Source organism: Amblyomma americanum, chromosome 1 (genome assembly GCF_052857255.1).
Source record: "Amblyomma americanum isolate KBUSLIRL-KWMA chromosome 1, ASM5285725v1, whole genome shotgun sequence".
Lineage (NCBI taxonomy): Eukaryota > Metazoa > Arthropoda > Arachnida > Ixodida > Ixodidae > Amblyomma > Amblyomma americanum.
In genome coordinates, this window is record NC_135497.1 from 99,162,579 (window position 1) to 99,179,995 (window position 17,417).

At 45.6% G+C, this 17,417-nt stretch overlaps 1 protein-coding gene across 1 annotated transcript; it reads right to left on the bottom strand.

Annotated features, from left to right (window-relative positions):
• Nucleotides 1-1,450: 1,450 nt before the first annotated feature.
• On the bottom strand, nt 1,451-15,830 carry LOC144134412 (uncharacterized). The gene is made up of 5 exons (XM_077667336.1): nt 15,766-15,830; nt 15,143-15,414; nt 13,023-13,147; nt 2,518-2,595; nt 1,451-1,562 (listed from the first exon to the last, which is right to left on the bottom strand). Exons 1-5 carry the CDS (start codon nt 15,817-15,819, stop codon nt 1,486-1,488), a joined length of 606 nt encoding a protein of 201 aa, XP_077523462.1. The 5' UTR covers nt 15,820-15,830; the 3' UTR covers nt 1,451-1,485.
• Between the last annotated feature and the right edge of the window lie 1,587 nt (nt 15,831-17,417).

The following is a 17,417-nucleotide window of genomic DNA, read 5'->3' on the forward strand; positions in this document are numbered from 1 at the left end:
CATAGACTTCTGTCTATAAAGTCTATAGACTCTCTATAAACAAACTCTAAAGAACAGTCTATAGGCAATACAAATCCTATAGACAGTCAATAGACAATCTATAGATTTATGGCCAAACACTTTTAGTAGACATTTGTCAATAGAAAGTTTATAGGCAATAGAGTCAATCAGAAGTCTATGGACTGTCTATAGACCATTTTTATAAGGGCCAGACGGCTGTTTAGAAAGGTTTACTTTTAGTAGACATTTGTCAATAGAAAGTCTATAGGCAATAGAGTCAATCAGAAGTCTATAGACTGTCTATAGACCATTTTTATAAGGGCCAGACGGCTGTTTAGAAAGGTTTGCTATCCTGTAAGGAGCCAGCGCCACACTGCGGCTAGAGAAGACGCAACTCAGGTACGTAATTTACTATCGTGCTCAGTTGTTGTTGTTATCCTCTGTTGGAGTGGCACGTACCCATAGTGGGGGAATTGTCTTGCAGTTCGTCGAGATGAAAAGCTTCGTTTTTCACTTTATAGTAGATAAATTAATGCGCCCTCACAAAAATCAATGTGCCATCGAGCCCAAGTTGCAGCCACATTCAGTACATTTGCTCCCTTGCATCTACGGCTAAATGCATCAATTTCCAGCGCCGCTGGGCTCACGGTACTTCCAGAACGTATGTGCTCTAGCACACCTTGTGTGCTGCAGCTCAGTCGGGGAAACCTTATTATGTATACAGTCGTGAGTCGTGCAGTGAAGAGTACGGTTTCTCAGAAAAAGAAGGGTTTGTTTCGCGTACAAATTCTATACGCCTGAAAATCGCGTTATTCAAACGAGTACCTAAAGGAAAGACCCGTTGCTGAAAATTTTAATGTCCGTAAGATTACTAAGACGAATTCGTTATTCAAGCGACTTGAGGCATATCTGCTTAATTGGGGAAACATGGTGAGAGCATTTTTTGAGAACAACTGCGTTGTTATTGTCATGGCGAGATAAATGAAAGTGGATAATTAGTGATGATCGTATCAAGTCCAGCTTTCTCGGGCAAAGATCTTGAAAATTAGAAAATTGTAAAACACGGTTATGAAAATATTGAAGGTAATGGTCTATTATTCTGATATGTAGCAAAATCTTTCTTTTAAAGTGTTTCCAGCGATCGCATCGAACAGTTGAGACTGCCATATAAAACCTATGGGGAACGCTCTTGACGACAGCAAACGTGAATAAAAAAAAAAAAGACTGCCGTCGGGTGACCTGCGGATATTTTGTTTCTTATAGTGAAATCTTACATTACATGAAAACGTTGCGTTCATTTATAAACGGTTTCCAGCTCAAAAATGATTTTGTCCAGAATTGCTGGGAATACGTGTTGCGCCTGCGCTATGCTTGTGCAGCATGCATTAAGATAAAAGTATATTGTGTGCTGCAGTAGACGAAAAGCGACCAGACAAGAAGAATCTGAGCATGGAAAAAGTCAGTCTTGTTGAACCACTGCCTGCGTCAAAACCAGGAAAACATCGATGGGAAGGTTGTGTTTTCAGGTCTCATTTCTGGAGTTGCCTGGGACGTGTTCTGGCCTGAAAGAAAAAAAAGACACAGTGGTAAGCTTTTTTTTCTATTTTCGACACGTTAGCCACACCTATAGCAACGATTTTTCTGGAACACAAGGGTAGGCGCGCTCTCGCAAGCGCCTCCCAGCTCATGGCCCTGGTCCTCCTCTCCCCGCGACCTTGACGAAGCGCCGTGTGAGAAGTGAGAACAGACGGTTCGAGAAGGTTCGAAGCAAGGGGGAGAGAGACGCAGCCTAGAGCGTGCTGCGCCGCCTGCTCCCTTTCTCAGCGCTGCTGCCCGCTTCTACAGATTTATACAGTGGTTAGGGCGCTCGGCTACTGATCCGGAGTTCCCGGGCTCGAACCCGACCGCGGCGGCTGCGTTTTGCTAAGGCGCCCGTGTGCTGTGCGATGTCAGTGCACGTTAAAGATCCCCAGGTGGTCGAAATTATTCCGGAGCCCTCCCCTACGGCACCTCTTTCTTCTTTCACTCCCTCCTTTATCCCTTTCCTTACGGCGTGGTTCAGGTGTCCAACGATATCTGAGACAGATACTGCGCCATTTCCTTCCCCAAAAACCAATTATTATTATTCCGGCAAGTAGTGAATAGCGAGCGTTGAGCTCAAGTATAATTTATTGTGTCGGCTTCGGTAGGTGACTAATAAGTGTTATCGGCTTTGTTACCTGAGTGTGAAGCTTTTGCCATTTTTGTGTGTTGCTACTTCTGTACCGTTTTTGAACTATTATAAAGTCCAGTTCGTCTGTTCCTCCATGTGTCCTCCATTTGTCCGTCGTCATCGTCTGGCTGTCTGCTATACGTCCTCCGACAAATCAACGTGCGCCTCGAAGCAGTGAGGTGGAGAACAGCCTGACTTTGCTCGGTGGTAAAATAAATCGCAGGCTCCGGTGTTTTTTAACGTTAGCAGCCTCTTACTATGCGTACTCAGGTTTCCCTTCTTTGACAGAAGGTCGTGTGCTTTACCAGTGTCGTCGTCCGCGTAGTCTCTTGGGTCCATGCTTGCTTCGGCGAATGTGAAGTCATAGCTTTGCTCCACACCGACTGTGAGAGGAAGGAGAAGGGGGGAAAAATCACAAACTCGCCCAACCATCGCCAAAAACCAAAACTGAGACCGAACTGATATTGTTCTGTCAGATCGAGCGGGCCGTGGTTCTGCGATGGCAGCATAGGTTTGTGTTCCTGTTTCCTGCTTCTCCTGCGCTCCTGTTTTTGTAAACAGGAACGTGAAAACGAATAAATAAACAAAATAAATGACTAGTTTTGGCTATGTGAGCTGTATGTTTCGGGCGCGGTGCTTCTGCATTCTGCAAGCGCTCAGGGTGTCCTGCAGGGTTCCATTGCAACGCCTAGCTTCGCGCTGTTTAACTAAATAAATATTTTTTTTCCTTTGCCAGGGCACCAGCCGCAGTCACTGTTGCTCTCAAATGAAGGTTGGTTATAGGACGGCACAGTACGGGATCTCAAACCAACGGATACAGAGCCACGACTCACGAGCGAAACACGTCTCGGTGCGCAACTGGGGACTGGTTCTGGGCAGGTCGTTTGGCTTCCTGGAGAAATCGCTTCTATCTTGGTGCCTACTTTATGCTACACGGCGTAGCGAGCATGAAGAGGGAGGGGTAGTCAAATGCCTCAATGCTCTGGAGCAAGAGGGGCGTGGTCAGGTGGCCAGGGAACAGGCGAACCTGATGCCACACACTCAAAGCGACTTTGGCTGTGTGACGTGCTCGTTTGGATTTACGCTTCCAGCGTAGTAATCATAGCCAGGACACCAGCGAAGACATTAATAGTAGGCGATACGAACAACTGTGTACGAGCTGTCGCTGTTCGCCAGAAATCAGAACGAGAGAAAATTGAAATCTCAGCTCGTCACTTGCGCAAGACTTAATATAGATTAGATTACAGCAAATCAGACAGAGAAGGGAGCTGTCGCTGAACCACTTTTTCCGACAACGCATCCAGCTTCACTTGGAAATGTATAGCGATTGGTATTCCAATCTTAGCTCGGAGAACGGTAGCCTCAGCCACACTATCTCGGAGTACAATTTTTTTTTTGCTTTGCAATACGTGGCTGGGGTTCAGGTGAAGTACCAAACCAAAACTGGTAGCATCGTGTTTTCTTCTCCCAGTTTTGCATTCGTCTTCTTTTGCCTTCAACGGGATAAGCGACAGGCTCAGAATTTGACAACCTTGCAAGATTAAATATAGCCTGCGCACTTACAACATCACCCAAGACATCTGATGTGGGCTATTCCCTCCATTACAACCGATAAACGTCGCGGCATTTCGCCCCCACCCAGCGAGCAACATCGACTAAGATTAAGCAAAGGGAAAAGTATAGAGCTCACTGGCTTTGCAACAGCAGGGTGATGGCGCCGTTAGGGTGTTCGGACGTTATGCAACAGCATAAAGCGCGCTGCCGACAAATTGCGGAACACGTATAGGACAAGGGAAATCACTCGCGCAGGAATTCACCCACCAGCTCACGGCAGCCTCTTAATTGTTTAACAAAGATGTATACAAGCAGGCAGTAAATATTCTCGTTATTCTGAACAAAAGCGACATGTGCATAACGCACCTGTCCATTATAGGAAAGCCAGTGTTTGTCAGTGAGGGCTATGGTCATAAATTAAAAGGCGGAAACCATTATAGGAAAGCCAGGTTTTGTCAGTGAGTGCTATAGGCATAAATTAAAGGGCGGAAAATTTATACAAACGATTACATTTTCGTGTTTTTGCGTTCACGAGTATGGATAACCGATGAAATTTATGTTTGAATGGGAAGATTCGTGCACTGAGAACTTCTTTGGAGTTCGCAGTTCTCGCTCCGGTGGTTTCACTAACTTCGAGTGGTAACGCATGAAGTGCATCCACATTTCATTTTTTCTCGTTTTAGTTATTCCTACAGGATGCACTGAATGCCGTTATCTACATTTCCTTTATTGTTTTATTTCAGCAACCACCGCTGTAAATAAAAATTGGAGGACGCTTAAGCTTCGCCTTTAAGAGTGGAACGCGACAGCGTGTTGCAGCACTGCCAGGGAGTCCACGGAACGCCATCGACCGTTAGACAAATCGCTCTGCTACGTACGGTGGAACGAACGCGCGGAGCGGCAAACCACGTAGAAACGCTGCCAGGCGCCTTGCCGAAACGCGCGGGTCTCAAGTTGCAGTCGTAGTTCGTCGGCACATTGTTCTCTACAAACCCGATGCCACGAACGCCAGCATAACTTCCGCGCCGAACGAACGGGCCGCAAGCTTCGTGGTGAACGCGGTTTGAATGTGCTCTGCGTTGTTCGCCGCTCACCGCGTGATTCCTGCGTGCCCGCACGGCCCCACTGCGCCCGAACGAAACGAGCGGGAGGCGCTGCCGTCGCGCGCTATCTGTTGGGGCAGTGGCGTACATTGCGAGGAGGAGGAGTATGGAGAGGAGGGATTTTTCGCTCACGGTCAACGCCGCCGACGACACCGGCTTTTCTGCGACACGGGGCCCTTAACGCCGTCGCGTTAAAATACCAATCTTAGAGGGTGTCGGCAACGTGACACAATCCACAGTTGCGCGCCGCGTGTTTGCAAGAAGTGAGGGAGATTCAGGGGGCTAGGTTGGTTACAAGGTCGCGGTGTCGAATCCCAGCCGCGACGGGCGCGTTTCGACGGAGGCGAAATACAAGAACGCCCGTGTGCTGTGCGATGTCACCGCCCATTAAACAACCCCCGAATTAATCCAGAGCCATTCATTACGGCGCCCCTCGTAGTACAGGTGTCTCTCCGGGGTGATAAACACATTTTACACTGTAAATAAAAGGCAACAAAAAGTGGGAGCGACGGACGCTTTTAAGAGCCAGCTTCTTTGTGTAAGAAGTACGGAAAGCTGAGCAAGTTGGTTACTGTTATCCATGGTAAAACAGCGCGGAAAAAACACAAAGACGTCGTGTTTGTTCCGTCCTTGTGTTTTTTCCGCGCTGTTTTATCTTTGTGTAAAATTACGTCGCTTACCGGATACTGCTACTTACTTCTGGCCATTGGTTGTTCAGTGCTTTCCGAAATGTTGATGACTTGTTCAAGCGCCGAAGATGTTGGAACTGAAGGCGCACAACAGAAACCCGCGGTGCCGTTAATCGCCACATGCACGCCGCCAGATGGCGCCCCAGAGCATTATTCGACCTGCTCAGAGCGGCTTGCGTGTTGCGGATTCACGCGCAACATGTATGCCGTACGCCAACACGTTATAAAGGATCGTACTTGGTGTTTCACCTAATATTTTACGCAATTTTTAAAAATAGGCTTTCTGAGTTAGAAGAGCGCTTTTTTTCGGCATTGCATTGTCAGCGGTGTAACACATCAGAAAACAACTAAGACGTGCTAACTAGCAGACTAATTAACTAATATTTAATAGTTAACTTTTTAACAATTACTGTCAGTCTCCTTAATTATTGAGAGGCGTGTAGCACACAGTAAATAATATCCATGTCAGGTTTTAGAATTTCGAAAACGTGGTTATCCTCGGCGCTGTGGACCAACAGATTTTGGCTGCATCGAGCCAAAATACATGCGCTTTCGAAAAGTTTGCAGGCAAAGCAAACTCTCCAGTGCACTAAATCGTCGAAATAGACAAAGTTTGTTGGGCCAGAGCGCCGAGGGTAACCGCGTTTTCGGAATTCTAAAAATTGATATGGATATTATCTAACATGGAATGCACGCCTCTCAATAATTAAGGAGACTAATTCCCCTGCCACACTGCATTCCTCGAAGGTCTTTCCAGCAAAGGCGCCACTTTTCCCCGAAGGAGCGAGAACTTAAAGGAGCAGCGACGCAGCTATACACGGTGCAGCTCAAAGGTGAAACAGTCGTTCAGGCTTAGCAGCCGCTGCTGTGCTCGAGGCGGCTGAAGTGAGTGTTTTAAAATTAAAGTGGGGTATTCTGTACATTCGTTGAGCTCAGACAATTTTTTTTAAGATTCTGATCATAAGCAGCAGGTTTTGAGTATTGCCTTGGCCACGAGGGGCGCTCGGTGCGGCTGCAATACTTTACTGTCTTGAAATCAGGACATCAAATATAAACACCCGTACAAAAAGCAAAGCCAGGCACACCTTTCGTATTAAAAAAAAATTTCAATCATTGTTGGCTGTACTATTTTTTATTGCTTTTACTTTTTGACGTTGGATGGCACTGCGATCGCAGGTTCTCGAAGGCCGCGCCTTTGGACTCAAAAGGTCTCTGACGAGCGCCTTCGACTCCAAGGTCCTTAGCGGCAAAGGCGCAACATTTGTGCCGTGTAGCTGCACTCCTTACGCCTTTGGATATAAGGACCCGATCCTCAAAGGCCTTTCAGTGCCAGTGTGACAGGGGTATAACAGTAATCGTTAATAAGTTAACTATTCAATATTAGTTAACCATCCTGCTAGTTAGCACGTTTTAGCTGTATTCTGATGTACTACACTGCGGACAATGCTATGCCGAGGAAGGCGCTGTTCTAACTCAAAAAGCCTATTTTAAAAAATTGTGTAAAGCCTTAGGTGAAACACCCCGTATACCTGTTCCATATTTGACATAGCCGTTTACAGTGCAGTTTTACTAAATTATAACCAGCCTTATGGCGGCTCGGTAAATTTCAATTTGAAACTCTCCAACAGTTCTCTGCTTGATGACCGTGATATGGACGTTCGGAATAATGAATGGGCGGTAAAATTTCAGGGAGAGTTATTTCGCCGTGACGCTGCATTGTTACTTTTTCGCACATTCGTAGCCGTTAGGGGTTAAATCGGAAGTAGTATGAAAGCAGATTATGGCACTAGAATTCTCCGTACGATACAGACGCCATCAGCGCTCACGCGGGAGGCGCCCATCAAGGAGAGAGCTTGTTCGCTTTCCAATGATACTCCATTTTTATGCTTTTTGCCATTGGTGTCCCACAGTTTGTCATTAATGTGCAAGTTATGAGAGGTCTAAAATACTTACTAGTACCTTTTAAGCCTGTGGTGTCGCTTTTGTGAAGCTGTCTGCGCTGATTATTCATTTACAATACTTCTTCTTATTGCAAGTCCATAGCAGTTTGCAATTAAAACAATTCAAACACAAAATAAATAAACAGCAAATCATTAACGGGCGGCAAAAATACCAATAAAGCTATGAGCAGAGAAAGAAAACTAACGGACAGGAGCAAAAAAACGAAAAGTAAACAAAAAAGTCACCATTGGGATTTACAGGCTCAACTTCAGAGAGTACATTCGTACGTTAAACATCTTGTGCAGTCATGGGCGAAAGTTTACGGGATGGGGAATCGCTGGAAAAAAATAGTTGCGGCGCCGTCAAGCGCAGCAGAACATTGAAGTCTATAAAAACATTAGGAGACGCGTGTACTCCATCAGCTAGATTCGTAGAATACAATCTGCCTGGGTAGCGAGGCAACGCAGATTTTTTTTTCCCTCAAACTTTTGTCCATGACTGTACATTGCAAAATGGTAGTTTTGGTATCAAGAGCTGTTAGGCATGGCTATTACATTGCTACAATGTATACCCACCAAACGTTCTCTCTGTGACAGTAAGGAAGATAGCGATCCAGTGCTATTAATGCTATGATCCAGACGATTCCATTCGCTAACGGTGAGGAGTATGAACGAACGCTTGAACGTGTCATTATGACAGAGCTACTCACTTAATGTACACGGGTGTTTATGCCGCGATGGTCGTAACTGTGAGTAGGTTATGGATTTTAGCAATATTTTTTTTGTAGTGCAGTTTTTGGAATGAAGCCTTTAAGCGATATTGTCTTGCTCTCGATGACAATGAGCAAGACCGGATGAAGCTGCAAAGATAGACGGGGAACTGGTGCGCCTGCATTTGCTATGGACGATTGATAATATGCTTCGTGCTCAAATTTCTCAAGCTTTGGGATTTTAGTCCTGAATGCTGGAACCAAACCCTGTTCACATATTTTACAACAGGGCTCTCGGAGGTTGTCTAGGCTAGAATTTTGGTATATTCTGTTGAGGGCCGCAGGCGTCTCCAGGTTAAAAAAAAAGTTTTCTCAAAGCAACAGACGTGATGTTAGCATCTTAGTCCTACCTGAGGTCTTAAGTTAACATGTACCCAAATATTTATGGTGAACTTTCTTCAGTGGCATACGCCGTTAAAAACATGATGGTTGTTTTGGTCTTAGTGTTCTGGTTATGAAAACAAATTTTTGCGTGTATATTGTCATTTGCCATGCGCTAAAGCGGCGGTGTAAGAATTAGAGACCATATGTCTGCAGGTGTGCCTCATGCCATTTCGGCAAACCTGTCAAATTTGTGTGCCAGGTGGACTAGAAACATTGCGTCAACTGGGCAGTGATCTGTCTTGGTGGAGTCAAGAGGCAATTACTAATGTGACATGTTCTAATTTGAGATGATTTCAGTGGTCAGAACTACAAGGCAGTGGACTGAAAAACGACCAATGATTAATATCAAGCCAAGAATGTTTCATACGAATACTTGTAAATGTGTAAGATTCAGAACAATTTGACAAATTTTGGAGTTTATCATCGAATTAATTACCGCGTCTGAAATCAGTGAGGAATGATGCATTGTAGTTCAACCGATCAAGTGAGCCATGAGAATAATTCAAGGGTTACGACGATATTCAAGGAGGAAATCCTGAGTTGCTGATAGGCATTAGTCACCAGAAGAGGGACCGCTGTAGACGCTAGAGCAGTGATAATGCTAGTGTTGTCGCGAATGAATTTGCAAAGAACAGCTTCAGCGCCTGTTACATGCCCATATATGCGGAATTGGTCATTCTCCACTTTACATTCATGGATCCCTGGGAGCCCTCATACCCCCCCCCCCCCCCCCCCCCCCCTGGTGCAGTGGTGCAGGGGTTAAGCGATGCGCCACTGCCCTGCGATGCCAGGTGCTGCCACCGGTGGGGCTTGTGAGACTCGGTTTACTCTTCCCGAGAAACCTCTCGCGACCAATCATTAATTTAACTGTCACCTACCAGGTGGTGGTTAGTTTGCTCACATTCCGGTGGGTACGTTGTGATGATCTTACAAGGTCACGTGACCTAGACTGCCCACCTAGGTTGCTTCTCCGAGGGGTGGATGCCTACGCCACCCTATTTATTGCTCACAACGCCGACGACGCCGACGCTGGATTTTCTGGACAACGGGGCCTTTAACGCTGTATCGTTAAATGAAATGCATTTTTGTATCACTACAGCCACGTCACCACCGCAGGAAGCGCTATCTTCTCGGCATATTGCGTAGTTTGGTGGAAAATTTTCACTATTGAAGGTAATTTGGAAGGCTCACCTTTGAGTAATAGCAATTACACCTGGTTCATGTTCAGTCAGAACGAGATTCTACTTTATTCATTCTGACATTTATACTGATAATGGTCGGTTCTTTGATTTTGCTTTCTGTCGAGTCATTGGCGGGCTTAGCTGTCTATCGATCCCCCCCCCCCCCACCCCCCCCCCCTCCATAGGCACCAGGTCCTCCATCCCGGCCATATAGGCGCCATAGAAGGGTATACAGGTGCCCACAAAAGTTTTCGGAACCCGAAAATTGCCGCAAAGCGTAAATAATGAGCCCCGTCAGCGCGTACCCAAGAACTAAAGGGTGTGCTTTGTAGATCGTAGCGCGACCTGCGCAATGAGCCCCTCGGTGCCTGGATGCACTTCTAGCCAAGGGGGAATTTGACGTTTTTCGTCATTTCAGCGTTCCCAAAACTTTTGTGGGCACGCTGTACGTTTTCGGTACGCTTGGCCAAAGGTTGTTTCCCGATTTCACAAATTCTAAGCTTGCAGCCCTTTGTCGACGGAGCAGCCACCTGCCGGGGGCAGTGGCTTAACCGCTGCACCACTCCGCCGGTATGGCGCTATGAGGACTCGCCGCGATCTATCAGTGTGGCACATTTTGCGCAGTTGTGTAGTCGCCCATACAAAAATGTCCTATGGCCGGTTATAAAATTTTGGCCCAAATAGCTTTACACATTTGCTATTTATATCTATAGCTGTCTATACAGGCTGATATATTTTTCCATAGAGAGCTTAAGACAGTTGTATGGTTCCAAAGCTACAGCTTTAGTGGCATAGATTTTTCAATAGCTGGCAATAAGCACCATTATGGGTGCTTATAGACGTTCATAAAAGGCCATAGACGGACATAGCTTTTTCCACAGACGCCTATAGGACGTTTTTGTATGGGCGGAATTGGAATAGAATCAGAGTTGAAATAGACTTGGGTCTGAAAGACAGTGGACTCGGAATTGGAACAGAATTAGAACTGAAATAGACTGGAGAGTGAAAGAGTGCTATCGCATTTCCTCCGCTCCAATCCAATTGATTGCCCATATATATATATATATATATATATATATATATATATATATATATATATATATATATATATATATATATATATATATATATATATATATATATATATATATATATATATATATATATATATAAAGATAAACGTATTTGGTTGCTAGAGACAAAAATTCAAAGTTGAAAACGTTTCATTTAGCCATAGATTTATTTTGAGTCGACGTAGCCGCCGCGGTGGCTAAGTGGTTATGGCGCTCGGCTGCTGGCCCGAAAGACGCGGGTTCGATCCCGGCCGCGGCGGTCGAATTTCGATGGAGGCGAAATTCTAGAGGCCCGTGTGCTGTGCGATGTCAGTGCACGTTAAAGAACCCCAGGTGGTCCAAATTTCCGGAGACCTTCACTACGGCGTCTCTCATAGCCTTAGTCGCTTTGGGACGTTAAACCCCCATAAAACCAAAACAAATTTTGAGTCGACGTTTCGGACAGAGCCTGTCTTTTCTCAAGACTTGAGAAAGGACAGGCTCTGTCCGAAACGTCGCCTCAAAATAAATCTATGGCTAAATGAAGCGTTTTCAACTTTGAATATATATACATTTTCCCGAGCAACCTCTCTTCCTCAACTCACTGCCTCGTTGTAAAAAGCTTCATCGTTTAGCCGTCCTCCACACAGTGCGGGAAGATCCATGAGGAGCGCCTCCTTCCCTTCCGCTACGCGCATTCGGTTGGGACCGAATAAACGAGCACGCATGCAGGGCGGAGATTGTGCCTCTCGGTAGCTCCATCTCAAGAAGATATATACCAACGGGGTTAGGTGTTTCGTCACCGTTTGACGTCTCATAATTTTTCAGGGCGTTTGCATGTGGCGAAGACTACCACAATCATGTGCTCTACATCTCACAGGTGTCACTGTAATACTCAAGCGCTGCTTCGACAGTGTGCACACAAGAGGGTGATAAAAACTTCTATTTACCTGACCGTGCTGTTTAAAAAACAAAAAATGGAGGAGGGTGGGTAAGTTTCTACAGCACAAAAGTAAAAATTATCGTAAAGAAGAGAAGTCTTCCTGGGAGAAGCTTTACTTACGTGACCAACCTGTCAAGAAAAAAAAATGGATCGCTGCATACCAACTAGTGCCAATAAATTTTCTGAAGCATTTCAACACGGAGGACATAAAAGAAAAACTCAGTGTGGAATGAAACACGTATTATACGCGACAACTGACGTAAATTTATTTGTAATTTTCATGTGTAAGGGGTCTCATTTGACGGGGACAGACCTCTCTAGAAAAACCTGCATGAGTTGTGTATTCATTTGTTCAATTTTCGAGCTCGAGTCGTTGAAGTGAAATCAATTCTTATTTTCTAATTATTTAAACAATTAATTATAACCTGAATTGGGTGCCTATAATTTATTTATTTATTATTCCTCAAAGGGGTGAGCTGACAGAATGGTATTATTTTGGATATAGATGATCTTCGACGGCGGATTTGAAGTGAAGTGGATTGACGATTGTCGTCACTTGGCATGGAAGGCCATTTCAGTCGTTTCAAGGAAGAAAGACTGCTGATATGTTACAGCGCGAGATTGCTCGGGGTAGACAGCATTATAAGGTGGGAGTTACGGGATATCCGATGAGCGCGTGTGATACGGGGGGCATCGTGGTTAAAGGTGTGATAAAATCTATGATACAAGGAAAGACGGCCGATTCTGCGACGGGACAGGCTAGCATGGGAAGATGGAGCTGGGATTTTAGTGCAGAAACGCTAGTGTGATAAGAGTAGTCGGAAGGTAGGCGAAAACTAGAAATAAATGACGCACACTTTCATTTTGTTAATTCAAAAGTTCAGTAATAAATAATAATATCGTGATAGAAAGAACTCTTGCAAATTCCACCTTCAAATAGCTTAGTTCTCGCGGAGTCTTCGTTCTTTCAAGACTAACTGTCTTATCACAGATATGTTAATGTCTGCAATAATATGCTTATAAACATGGATTCCAGTATTTTTTTTTTATAGGCCCTTGCGTTAGTCTCTTTCTATGAGCAGTAAAATGAGCGCGCGTTTTGTTGGCCCTTGTTCCCTATAGCTCAGTAAAGATGTCCATCTAAGTAAGAGAGACGCTTTCCCCATGCAACGGATGTATGTCGTTGGCGCTCACTCATCATTTTGACGATAACGAAGCTGACGGTGCATATGGCCATGATGACCAGCGCCAAGCCACCAGCAACGCAAAATGCCATCAGGCTGCTGCTGCTGTCCGTGTTTTCCGGGACCCGGCGCCTCCTACGGGCGGAGAAAGGCCGGAAAGAGACGATTATGCCGCAGACCTAAGAGGCAGGCAGGAGGCGGGGCGCGGTTTTCGTAACCACTGCCCACACGGAGCGTGTTGGGCTACGAACACAGCTGCGCACGTTAGTGTCTGTCGAACGCCGAACGACTCCTCAGTGCGTTTCGGTAGCATCTGATGTTTTGACCGTGGTGAGATGGAAGGACCTCGAATATACAGTGAGCACGAAAGAAAACTGCATATGAGCCGACAGAAAAAAGAAGAAAAAAGAGGAAGTTTGCATCGTTTATGGCTGCGCTGCTTTTTTCCACAGAACAGGAAGCTGGTCTGGTTGGTACTTGTTCACGATTAGCGTACGCATAGGAAACGCGAACAGCGCTGAGTGTGTGTCCTTCCTCCCGCCTTTGTTTCGCTCTGAGGGTCGTGAAGGATTGCCTCGTCGTATACTCTCAGACGGGCACCTCGCAATTTCGTACGCGGGCATGAGAGTTACAATGAGGATATTCACCATACAGTGAACGTCATGCCGAAGGTGCTACAGATTGTTTTTGCATTACTTAATGGCGTGTGGTGAAAACTTCGCCACAGATCACAAGCTGTGGGCTTCCTTTGCTGGAACAGTGGTGGCTGTTGCTTGAGCCAAACATGTATCTTAAAAAGCATCAGTAAGAAAAAAAAAGTCCTCATCGTAAGATTTCATCGTGGTGCCTGCTTCCTTCGTGTACTGTTATTACTCAATGAAAGTGCAGTTTTCTTGGACAAAAATTCTTAATATTGGGATATCGTAAGGTAGTGTGTTATGGAAATATTGAAGGCAATTGTCCATTCTTCCGATGCGTAGCACAATCTTTCTCTTAAGTTTCTCCGTCGCTCGCATCGAGTAGTGAAGGCTGCCATAGACAACCAATGGGCAACGTTTTTGACAATAGCAAAGTAATGCGAGCCTGACGACAGGAGATGTGCGCATATAATAATTGTTATAGCGAAATCTCACAATACCTGAAAAAAAAATGCGTTCATAAACTATCTCCCGTTGATAAATGCTTTTGTTCAAAATTGCTAGGTATGTGACTGAGCAGTCTGCTGACTCAGTTATCGGCTGAAAGAGATTCCCTTATTGAAGCCTAGCTGTTACGAAGGTCCGGATAAATAATAATAATAATAATAATAATAATAATAATAATAATAATAATAATAATAATAATAATAATAATAATAATAATAATAATAATAATAATAATAATAATAATAATAATAATAAATATTATTATTAATAATGCCTTTATTTTCCATCATAAGGATGTAGGAGGCAGAGAGAAGGCTAGGATTCTAGCTTGACAAGCACTCGTCTCCCCGGAACAAAAAATCGTGATACATTGAAAAAGATATCCGGACCTCTCCTCCAGCCAGGTTCTGTAGGCTAGCAGACGGAGGAGCCGACTGGGATCTCTGTGGTTAGCCGTCGGTGAACTTACTCAGAAACGCTGTTCGAGTTGAACACCGAAAAAGCACAGTACGGCTATCTTTGGGAACGCAGGCAAGGAAAAGTCAACCGTTTCCCGTCTTTTGTGCGTGTAACTCGCGCAGCGTTTCTGGGAAAACGATGCTTTGAACCAACTATAGCCCATCACCGCGATATCTCAGCAGTTATTTTTATGGTCAGAGGTGGCGCGAACAGCTCCACATAGTTTAAGATTTTCGATCGATCAGTGTGTGCCGACTTTTAAAAATTTAGGCTGTGAGGACTTTCGCAAATGGCATGATTATAAAGCTCTCGGCTGTGTTAAAGTGGCAATATTAAGAGTTACCAGTACTCTAAATGTGTTATGGAAAAGGCGTCGGGTCATTTCTTTTTTTTCAGAACCTATTACTAAGCTTACAAAATCATAGTTGTGCGACATATATAGTCCATAACGCAAGAGTGGGCCTTGCAAGTTACAGCACCAATATTCGGGCAACAATAACGACACACGCGTAGCGGCGCTGCTCACGGTTTGTCGTGCTTGGCCACCATGATGGAGTCCATGGCCCTGTAGAACTTGCGGTCCCGCGCGGCTGCCGGAACCTCGATGCCTTCGTCCCCTTCGATTCCTACGCCAGCCTCGACGTCGACGGCTGGCTCGACGCCGTCGCCTGCCTCGATGCCCTCAGCCGTCAGGACGATTTCCCCCTCATTCAGTGCGGCCTCTGGGCTGCCCGCGTCTGGGGAGTACTCCTCCAAGCTCTCACGTTCAACGGGGCTCTCTACATCGATGTCGTCTTCCTGTCAGCAAATGCAGTTGTGCCACCAGAAGCAGTCATTGGTTAGCGCTTACCTCTGGTCCCTGAACAAATGCTAGACGCGTAAGGACGTGCGGCCGGCCTTCGGCGCCGTGTGCACGTCCTAAAAATTTGTGCCAACGAGCCCACTCGTGCACGCTGAGTGGCAATAAAACGGTTGCGTCGGCTATCTATAAGCAGCGGTGGAACGCTTCTAGAAAGGGGAAGTGCCTAAGCGCCAGCCACTTACTATCAAAGCAGCTGCTTTGCAAACGTCCTGCTGGCTGTGCAACACCAACGCTAACGTGTTTGGGTTGAAGCGCGGGCGCACCCAGTAAGAATTTGCAGATCTTACGTTTGGTTCCAAGTCTGGCGAATCCAGCTTCCCCTCCGAGCCCGCCTCCGACATGACACGAGGCTTTTCTTTCTCTTCCTTCCTTACCAGCTTATACCCTTGTGTATGACTTGCAAAAAGACAAAAAAAAAGATACTTAAGATAGAAGCTGAAAGCCATGGTACAATATATGTCCCGTAGGGGATCGCCGGCAGGAAGATTAAAAGTAATAAAAATGCATAGGGCTGATTAAAATAAAATACGTAGTTCGTTACACAGGAGAGCAGGAAAATAGACAAATAAAAACAAAATGCACGTAAAATTACAGCACAGTACGTTGACTGAAATAACTTGCAAGGACATAATCACTCATTCATGTTTCCAGAAATATTCACGAATAAAATGGGATCAGACATGCGCTCTAACGATGATAAGTTTTCCTAATCTAAGAAGGACCAAACTCCGGTTTAGCTTCTCGAATGTGTGAGTCACGAGGAAACATCTGCATTTATCTCAATGGCCAGGATACACTTAGTAAAAAAAAGTTGAAATCTCTATTGGAAGTAGAGTTTCAGTTACGACTCTCTGTTGTAGAATAAGAAGACACTACTAGTCAATACAGGTATGCTTCAGCGCTCCAATTTTTTTTTTACAAAACGCGGAAGTAAAAAGAAAAAACCGTGGCAACATCATTAGCGGAGCGTGACGTATAATAACAGACTGCGCCGAGTTTTTCTCAACAAGCTCGTTAGATAAGCCAGCGGGGCTATGCAGGTCAAGCCGTACAGAGGGCTTCTGTTCTGTCACAATAACAGCTGCTCAAAACTTGCGCATAAGAGCTTTCATAATGATGACAAGGATGTCGTCAACGGCGTTTCTTCTTTTTTTTTTTGCTATTGAGTCTGCTAGCTTGAGCAGTGTCTATTCGACCTGCTGAGACACGTTAAAACAAGCAGATCAAACGGTTCAGGCTTTCACGATCCTCTCAGCATCTGGATGCCTTTCCCACTCGGCGTCCAGATTGGCTTGGGAAGTGACGCTTGGCTAGTGTATATATCAGTGAGGTCGATACCACAGGCGTCGAGCTTGCCCAAGATCTGTACTCGACCTTGTTGACGGGTAGCGCGGCTGAGACTGGCTCGACTGGGGGCAGCGAACACATAGGGTACATTCGACATATTTCTGAGCCAAGCACATGAAAAAAAAGAGCTCTCCGAGCAGCTATGGGTACTGTGCACTCGCACGCCTCTTCGTGGAAGTGCAGTCAGGAGTAACACGCCGCGGTGGCTCAGTGGCTTTGGCGCTCGGCTGCTCATCCTAAGGTCGCCGGATCGATCCCGGCCGCGGGTGCCGTATTTCGATGGAGGTTGAGGTTGAGGTGTTGAATGCTACAGGTGAGGTTAGCCTTGCTTTGTCTGCCGGCAATTGCTCCACCGCAGCGTCCCTTCGATATTAACAATGCCGCATCTACCCCGCTAAGCGCACAGTCTCTTATAATAGCACACATTCTCTCCCGCAGTCACCATCTATGCACACAATCAATCCACACAGTTCACATCACAGTCCACTCCAGAAGTCACCATCTATGCACATATTCTGTCACAGTAGAACATAGGCCATTGTAGTGCCACACTCCATACACACATTCACTCACAGTATAAAGTAGTCCACTC